Below are 9,708 nucleotides of genomic sequence, written 5' to 3' on the forward strand. Positions count from 1 at the left end.
AGAAACTCGAAAGATTACCAGTGACAATGTCAGAACGACCTGTCAGTGAATGGATAATACATGGGATAATAAATATTCCAATCTCAACCTTCAGGTTTCAATACTGCCAAAAATATATACAGGCTGGCATGTACGAGAAATTGGGAAAAGGGTACCTTAAAACAACTTGGAACCTGCCCTATTCACATGCATGTGTCAGTAATAAAGGACAGAAAGTGTTTCTTAGTGGCAACAATTGTGCGATGTCACTAAGTGGCACACTTCTGTGTAACGGAATTAGTTTGCATGGAGCCTGTGAAGGGAATTCATACAACCTTTCATGTCACCAGCAAGGCGCACCTGCAACAGAAATAGAACCATTCTTTAAAAGACTCTATAATGGGAGTTACATTCTAATTGTAGACCGCAGATGTTGTAGTCTTATGCCCGGGACTCCTTATCTAGTAACTATGACTGCGAAGGTCAAGTGCTGTGGACGCTCATTGTTCCCCAGCTCCTTCCCAGACAGGCAGGCAAGGGCATAGCCCGATTTGAAAATTACTTCTATTCGAATAGATACTTTAAGCAGAATGAAAACAGTGCTTCTTCAGACGCCTACCAGGCTCTCGTCATCAAAAGAAACGTATGATCTACAAGTCGCAAGGACGACTGCAGAGATACATACATTATTATCAACTAATTCCCCCGTACATTTCGCGGAAATCCTGAATGAAATCTTAAATATTTCTGATACCAATGGGGTCTCAAAGGTATTTAAGACAGTATTTTCGATGGCATTAACACCATTCAAAGCCATACTGGGTATTTTTCCAGATTTCGTCCATTCGATTTTTGGCGGACTTCCCCTGATCTTGGGACTAATTGCAGGAATCCTATTCTTAGTCCTTATTTTTCGTTATGGCAACCCATGTCACAGACAAAACTCTTGCGACAAGGGAAGAAACAATCCTAGCCATTGGATACCGGGACCGGATATCAAAAATCCTGGGACTCTCCCGGCTTAGAGACCTGAACATGACTTGGTTTCTATCATTTCGACCAATGTGGCAAAGATGTGTTTTACCTGTATTGAGGTGTCTGCTATGCGGAGAAGAATGCGTGTTAGACACCTGTCTGACGCTACAATCGGATGCGCCAATGGATGCAGAAACATTGTTGAGCCCGATCAAGGTTCACGCTTTGTGCTGCCCTCAAAGGCTACCAATCCTGATGACGGCATTCGTGGAAGCTTCACCACTACGATTGATGGGTAGTGAAGTTCAAGATGAAAGCAGCATCGATCAGGTACGACCTTCTGTCAGTAATGCAAATCAGAATGTCAATGGAGACTATCATGCGCAAGAATGCATGATTACACCTATTTTCGAAAGCCTAAATGATATGATGTTCTCTCCAGAACAGAAATAGAGACTTTTGAGCAAGCTCGCACACGGCGTTCCCTGAATTCGGCCTTCAACTTTAAAAATAAAGTCACATGAACAATTTTCCCTCCAGTTCACGGACAGCAATTTTTCCAGCAGCCCCAAATATTTTTGCATATTTTTCGGGACACTATCTTCTGCTTAAAGTAAGAACTATTCTTAGAGAACTAAGGTTTCTAAATTTTAGATAGCTTATAGACATTAGCTGCCCGCTGGTATGTTCATAAATATTTTATTCTGTGATGGAATGGTCTCGAACTTTTTTTCTGTATTTAAGAGCCATTTCATGTGTTATTCTCATATACCAAATAGCAATAATGTATACTAATGCGATTACTTTGGCATTATTCTACAGCTTGAGTGCATACAATACATATGTCTGCAATTTTTCAGTATATTTGAAAATTTCAAAATGCATTTATGTATTTTGGGGTGGTAAGGTATACACTATACTCTATAGTATGTTGTACTATGTGATACTATGCATAGATTAGTAAATATGACCATAGTTAGCGTGGAGTGGGTGTGATGTATTCCTTTAGGTTCTGAATCGATCCCCCTATTCCTGACCCTATTCTGGTTAGCAAACTAACAAGTTAACTAGTAATCAGCCCATGAGGCAGAAAATCCCCATGATGCAGATACCGTTATCTGACGCAGTCACACTACGGCACAGGAACGTGTTATCTGATTAGGTCATAACGCTTGCGATCTAATTAGACAAGCGATATTCCTCCAGCCCCTGATAAGGCATACGGAGTTCTCATAACAAATCAAACCTATGACAACCTGGGCAAAACCCTGCGGCCATTGTTTTGATTTCACCGAGAACTTCAGTAAAAGAATGTGCTAACGAGCAAGTCGTATGACATCCTTATTGACGTATCTATGTCCATCCTTACGTCAATCTCGGCACCTTAAAGGTATAAATATTACCGATCTTGCCCTATGCAAACACACGCGTGGTGACGAGACGGAGCAGCCATACTTGCCGAAGCGAAGAGCAGAGCAGACCCCGCTGGCGCAGCCCCGCCTTCCTGACGCGCTGAGAGACGCGCTGCTTTCTCCTGCCGAGAAATCCAGCACCGGCGCTTCTGGGTAGCCCTCGCAGGCCGCCTGGAATATCGAGACCAGAGAGAGAGATACCATCCCTCATTCATCCTAACTTCCAGGTACAGAACTGAATAACCCCTCACAGAGAATTCTTTAGTTATTCACTTGGCAAAAACAAACTTAACTTAAACTGTAACTTTCTATTCCCGCCCACGTATTAGACTTAGGTCAGGTACACGGGGTAGGCGTATCTAGAAACACCAGTTGAGTACGTTTAGTCAAATGTATATGTGTATGTAATATATTTTATTCATTTTAAAACATCTTATGGCTTAGAAACCATATCAATGTTTTTACAGTATTATTTCATACTATTGCTTTTAATGTATGCACTTTACTTAACTATAAGTATTGCAATAATATCGATCCATTTCTCTTGTATGAGAAAAGAGACTGATCAATAAATAACACCTTTTTATTGAACACGCCCGTCTCTTCCTTTTCTCTACATTCTGATGAGACTAAGAATGCACGTACTGACTGAGTAAAATAATTTGCCTTTTGTTCACACGACTCTCGAGATTTACTCTTGATTAGGGGAGAGCAAAGTTGTCATGTTCTATGGTTGTCAGAAACTAAATCCCTTTTTGTCTAATCAGGGAAGTTAAGTCCTCCTTGAACATTCGAGAAAGTTTCTAGTGAACTCTGAGCTAAGCTGGCAAACCCAAAACTTTAAGTCTAGTATCGACAGTAGTAGACCTAGTTAACGTCTGGTCTAGGCCTTTACTGCTGTAGGTATTATTCCAATGCGCAGAGCCTATTGGGATGATAGGAGCTACACTACAATAAGGTAAGTCTATTGGCTTGGTCAAATGTTCAGGAGCAGCAAACCATATGCTAAAGGCATCATTGTGTATGTAAATGCAGTCATCAATAATATTAATCATGTGAAAATGCATCTATTACTGTTAATAAAGTATAAATCACTACCAACGTTATTAAACAATAAAGCATTTAAAAATGTGCATATACAAATTAGCAAAACATGTGTCTGTGTTTTGTTTATAAACTTTTCATCCATGAACTGCCATTATAAGAATAGCCCCTCGAGGACACCACATTCTGATAATTTAATTTGCAGCCATAGATTTAGCCCCTAGAGGGCGCGCAGTACAATATGTACTTTTTCTAAAAAAAAAAAAAAAATGAGGATAACATAAATGTAACCATTGAATAGGCTCCTAAGAGCGCTGCACTCCCAGCTCTAAAACCAAAGCTGCAACCTTGAGAGTGCTTTAAACATTTTGGCTTTGTGGCCACCAGAACCAGGGAACCTGGTTCTGGTGGCCACAAACATAGGGTCAGTCCTATATTAAAATACTTTTAGGGGGAGCTCACTTTTACAGCACCCTCTCCATCCTCCTTTAAGTACGTTGCTGGTGGCCCTGCCATACTGGGGCCACCAGGAGTGTAGTTAGATGTACAACGGGCATGGTGGGGCACTCCAGCCAGAGCAGTGAATACTTAAACAGTGAGTCTCTGCTGTGCTGGGAGCCGCCTGCATCGGTTTAATTTTTTTAATTAAATAGCTGCCTCGCTAACTCCCGCGTAACCCGCACCTCCATGTGCAGTTGCAGGAGCCGGCAACGTTTCTGCCCCTCAAAGGTCAGCATTCTTTAAAATGCTATAACTGGGACCCTGTTGGAACAATTTTGATAATCCTGGGCTCATATTACGCCTGGTGATGAGCTCTAGCCACCAGGGTCAGTTGCAGCAGACCGCCTCAACTCCACAATGGTGCAGTCCTCAGGAAGCTGGTTCTCCTGGCTTCCTGCACCATCCTTCCTCCTAGTCGTTTCTTGGCACAGAAGTCCAGGTCTGCCCCACAACTGGTCCTCAGGACGTGTAAGGTGGCCAACCTCACTGGCCCTTGTGGAGACCCACTGTTCCTGAGGTCAACTGGGCAGAGTTGTTAGTCTTTTATGGGCATCAAGAGTTCTTCCTCCCAATTGTCCATGGCGGTGCCAGGCTCGAGCAGTAAAGTGCAGAAAAATCACCAAGCAGGAGAGTCTCCACCTTGTGCAAGAGTTGTTAAAGGGGCACAGAAGGTTCCAGAAGTCAGACACACCTAGCCAATTATAGGGTGCCACGTCACCTCTCCACTCCTGTCCCAACCCTCCTGCACAGCATGCTGGGACAGTTCAAAATAGTGTCATCCAGGAGTCTCTAGTCATGTCCCCTCTGGGGGCCTCTGCTCCACCTCTCTCTGATATCACTGCCAGGGCCTTTCTCATTAAATTGTCGAAGGAGAGCCCCTCCTGGGTTATCTCCAGACATCTGGGCTACCTCCTTTTTTCATGAGGCTTGGGCAGTCCCATGGCTGGTACAGTGTGACAGCTGGTTGATTGGTGCAGTTTTTTCAGCCCCACCCCTTTCCTGCAGCGTGAAGCACTGTTAATTGCTCCCTTTTTGTGGGGAGGTCTTTGTTCCTACTGCTGGAGAGAAATGTAATTAGCCTGGGCTCTGATCCTGAGCTGAGGCAGAGAAATATGACAATTCTGCATGACCCATAAAATGTACAGATATCTTTTTGGAACTTGCAGAATCTTTTTCCTACACTGGTTACACCCATTTTTGATATGTCACTGTTCTCTGTCGGCCAAAGGGAAGTGAAACTGAACTCTAAGGCAGTTCTCTCCCTACGTGTGAAATAAAATGTCACTACAGACAAAACTGTAAATCACACTGACTTTCGCTTTCACTGCACACTAACATTATAGGCATACCCCAGGTCAATATCTAATGCTGCTGATTCCTCACTTCACCAGGCTACCAGTGCACAGTTACCTGGCTGTGCATGACTGTAGACTCCCAAGTGCAGCCCGCACACATGTGCACATGTTCGTGTACGTGTTCCCATGTAACCAGCCAAGGGCTCCTAACCCTAGCTGCATCGCAACAGCTTTATCTTAAAAGGTGGACACTGACGGTAAGCACACGAAGTCCATTTGACATGTGATTTTAATGGGTGAGACATGTAGTGAGACTCCCCCATGGTAAAAAATCCAAAGCTGGGTGATCCAAAAAGCAAATAAATCAAGGCGTACTGAATGGGCAGAACCAAACTGCAAAACTTGGGGAATTGGGTGACGCAGTGTGCAGCATGCATGTTTCACAAGAAAAGTAAGTATTGTGTATTGTGTTCATAAATTTGCCATTAGGGACCTGGGCATGGCCACATGACACAAAAAGCTGAGGCATGTGCTAAAGCTTTTTACTTACTTTAGATTTGTCAAGGACGATGAATAACGGGGCACCTTGGTCAATAGTTGATGGCACTGTGATAACACCTTTTATACCTATTTACTACAATTTGTGGATATTGAAGATTAATATTTATGTATTTCCTCTGGTTGGTGCCAGAAAGGGGAAGTAGGCAATGGGCATTAGTTACCAGAGAACACATTGCTATTGCCACTGACTTGCCATTGACCAGACCTTGGTCGGAGGCAGTGTGCATGAGCCGGCCAGGGCTTGAAGGTTTTCAGGCTTGACCAATGGGTGGTTCCACATTGGTTTTCCAGCTTGCAGTAATAATCCAGTAAAAATGTCTTCTTTGTAACATACTCGAAGCCTTTTTTTTAAATAATAAATATGTTTAGTCATAATTTTGATTCGGTGGTGTTCACTACTCACATTGCCCACCTTCTGATGTCTTGCACATGTTTAAAAAAAGCACAGTAACACACGCATCTTGCTGTTTGTTGTCTATTCCAGTAACGACTGTCGGTGGCAGGCTGTCCAGGAATGCATGCAGCTTCTGCTCTATCCCAAAACAGAGAAAGAGGTAAGCAGAACCACGCTGGTTGTTGTCTGTGTATGCAGGCGCAACAATGGAGTGGAGCTCCTGGGTTAATACAGGTGAAATGGAATGTGGTTGGCCAAACCCTCAGTGATTGTGACTGAGAAGTTTTGATTCATTTACAGAGCAGAGTGAGAATCTGATATATTGGGTTGTGATCACCACAAATAGATGTATGAAAGAGGGGCACTGTGAGGAATCTTATTAGCCATATAGTTATTGCTGTGCACTACTGTACAGATAAGCAGCCTCTTAATCTTGGATTTGATTGAGGCGTCTGAGCCGTAAACATTGTCTGCAATCCCGCTGTCCTTTAGTAGAAAGAGTGCCATACGAGTATGTACAGTACCATGTGCACACCAGATTCACAATAAATGCAGGTAGCCAGCCTTGTTAGGTCATTCTTTTCCTAGTACTGGAACAGCATGTATGAGTGGTACCTTTACCAAGTTATCTACAGTTTACCTCTCCAAACACCTCGCCTCCTCCTAAATGTTCCACGGCCATGAAATCTGCAAACATTCCTTAACAATCGCAGGCTGCACTTGCCCCTTTACATTCACTCCAGACACTTTCTTGCTCACTGGTGATATGGACAATGTGTGGTTCTTTGAGTTAGCCTTGAAGACGACCACCCTTAGAGAGTCAATTTGCATTCATATGACACACTATCTTAATGTTTGTAATGCTACAGACATGGCACATACACATTTCTTAGCATCTTCAAGTGAAGCATTAGGGTTGAGTAGAAATAGAAGCAAGACAACTAGGGTGCTTGAGCCAACTGGGCCCAGAGCATGAGTAATGTTAGTGTAGTGATGAAGGAGAGACAAGACAGTGAGGTTGCTTGGACTGACAGTGCCCAAAACATGACAACAAGTAGCCATAGAAAATGCAGGGTGTTTCAAATGAACACATATGGAATAATATGGAGCAGCAGTTAGTGACAGAACTTTACTGCATTGATTGGCAGTTCTGAGAACTGGACTCAAGAACGAAGAATAAGGTAGTAACCCCCAGATTCATCAAGAACACATTTTGCTATTCCTTAATAGCGAAAAATACCGATTCGCTATTAAGGAATAGCAAAATGCTATGCATCAAGAAATCACTACAAAAATAGCGATTTCTAATAATTCCTTAATTGCGAGTCGCAATTTGCGAGTCCCAATTAAGGAATATCTCCCCATTCATTCCTATGGGCCTAGAGGCCCATAGGAATGAATGGGAATACAATCTCAATTTGCTAATTGCGATTCGAAAATTGAGATTGCGATTTCAAGGGTGCAGGGGTGTCCAAAGGACACCCTGTTGCACCCCTGAAATTGATGTGTGCGCAGCATGAAAGTTTGAAAAATGCACTAAAGTGCATTTTTCAAAGTTTTTGCAAATTACCACGAAGATGTACTTCATGGTAATTTGCGTGCCCTAATAGCAAATTTGCTATTTTTTTCACTTTCATGCATTGCATTTAAGGAATCTCAATTTGAGATTCCTTAAATGCAAAAAATCTCAATTTAGCGAATTCTTAATTAGCGATTTTTGCATTTGGGATGATGCATCCCAAATGCAAAAATACCGCTCGCAAAGGGCCAGATACTGAGAATCTGGCCCTTTGCGAGCACATTTAAGCTTGATGAATCTGGCCCTAAGTCTCTCAAGACAGGCAGACCACTGCCTTTCATTTACCAAGTGAACTGGGAACCATTGCATTCTCTTTGCATGTTGGAGGGTGCTGCATAATACCCTGGAGTCACAAAACATGTGTATTTGTAAAGCGCACGTTCATCCGAGGGTATCTTGGCACTGAATAACAAATGTTTATTGTTACCCAACTCATTGGTACTTATTTTATTGACCTGAGGAGTATGAAAGGCTGAGTGGACCCACCGGGATTTGAACCTGTGACCATGAGGTTGAACACAGGCCCCTACAGTGGATGCATTAGTCCAATCAGTCCAGTTTCGGCCATTTCCTGTGCTAGATGGCCACTTGGGCTCATCTAACATCTTTGCAGTTGTCTGAAGGTCTCACACTTCCTCCTCAGAATAGCATTTAGTCCATTCTTTCACCCCCAAAGCCTGCTTCTTTTCTATGTTATCTGCCATCAAAATATCACTGACGCTTTTTGTCTGTAATGCTTTTGTTCTCAGGCTGAAGAGCTGCTGTGCTGCTTCTTTGACTCTCTGACCATGGACAGCATCCACCAGATTGTAGAGAAGGAATCCAAACGAGGACCCTGATGCATTCCTCTTGGGAGTGACTCGTCCCAACCAACCTTTCCTACCCTCTCCCTAATATTTTCATCCTATTCCATCCGCCTTCCTTGTATCCTTTCCTCAACCCATTGCCTTCGCCGTTGACATTCTCCTTTGAAGAGACGAGTTGTTCAATAATGCTATACATTGAGACTTTCTGCCCTGGAGAGTAAAGATTAACATTCATGTGGATCATCCACTGTGCGACTACCTCTTAGATAGGAGGCGTCTCTGGCATCCCCTACTAACTTATTGTATGGACAGATGTATTTGTACCCTATTTTTGTTATTAAAAAAAAAAAGAAAACAGAAGAATGTATTTATTCGATTCTTCTTTGAGTGCCAAAAGAAGGCCATATTTAATTGGGGTCAGATGCTCACATTCTGATAAAAAACCATTGTCCATGTCTTTTATGATGCTCCCAGCAATGGGATGAACGCTAATGTTACAGCAATTCTATTGCTTCCATTCCTTGATTCGGGGTTGGGGTTCGTATGGAACAGATGAGATTTACAGGTAATTTATTTTGCAAGAACCATATATGTAAGCGGGCCCTTTACCCTTTTCTAAACTAGCTCAGGGTCCCATTACAAGCAAAAAGATTATACAGAGATATATTTTCTAATTTAACTATTTGTTTACCACTCTGTGAAATGAATTGGAATGTATGTCGTCACCCTGAATTTTTCATTATTGTTAATCCAGAAATAAACTTAAAGTTGAAAGTTGGATGATGTTTTTTTCCTCAGTGTGAATGCACTTGTTGTTAAGTAATAGAGGTTTGGAGCCTCTAGAAAATGGACTGTGCGGGTGTTCTAAGGACGTTCATTATCAGACCCGGGTATAGATTGTTTACTGCATAGATTTCAATCACACACGTCACAGTGACAGCAAAGTATCAAAACAAGATAATGGTCTCCTTCAGGACATCTCCATTGCTAACCATAAGCATTGGATTGTCCTGCCCACACGTGGGATCCCAGAGCACCTTTTACGAAATAATAATATAGGCAATTTTTCTTTTATAAAGCCAATTTGTAAAAAGTAAGACCATTTTCTGACAGCCTGTTGCTGGTATTGTTGTTTAAATTTACTTTATGTGCTGAAAAAAAA

General features: G+C 42.4%; 1 protein-coding gene across 2 annotated transcripts in view; it reads left to right on the forward strand.

Annotated features, from left to right (window-relative positions):
• The window catches only part of DNAAF8 (dynein axonemal assembly factor 8), a 1,081,381-nt gene extending 1,072,057 nt beyond the window's left edge, over positions 1-9,324 (forward strand). For both annotated transcript variants that reach the window (XM_078663036.1, XM_078663037.1), the window contains 2 exons: positions 6,252-6,321; positions 8,490-9,324. In XM_078663036.1, coding sequence (XP_078519162.1) covers positions 6,252-6,321; positions 8,490-8,579 — 160 coding nt within the window. In that variant the 3' untranslated portion in view covers positions 8,580-9,324. The remainder of the gene's footprint in view (positions 1-6,251; positions 6,322-8,489) is intronic.
• Positions 9,325-9,708: the final 384 nt, after the last annotated feature.

Source organism: Lissotriton helveticus, chromosome 10 (assembly GCF_964261635.1).
Source record: "Lissotriton helveticus chromosome 10, aLisHel1.1, whole genome shotgun sequence".
NCBI lineage: Eukaryota > Metazoa > Chordata > Amphibia > Caudata > Salamandridae > Lissotriton > Lissotriton helveticus.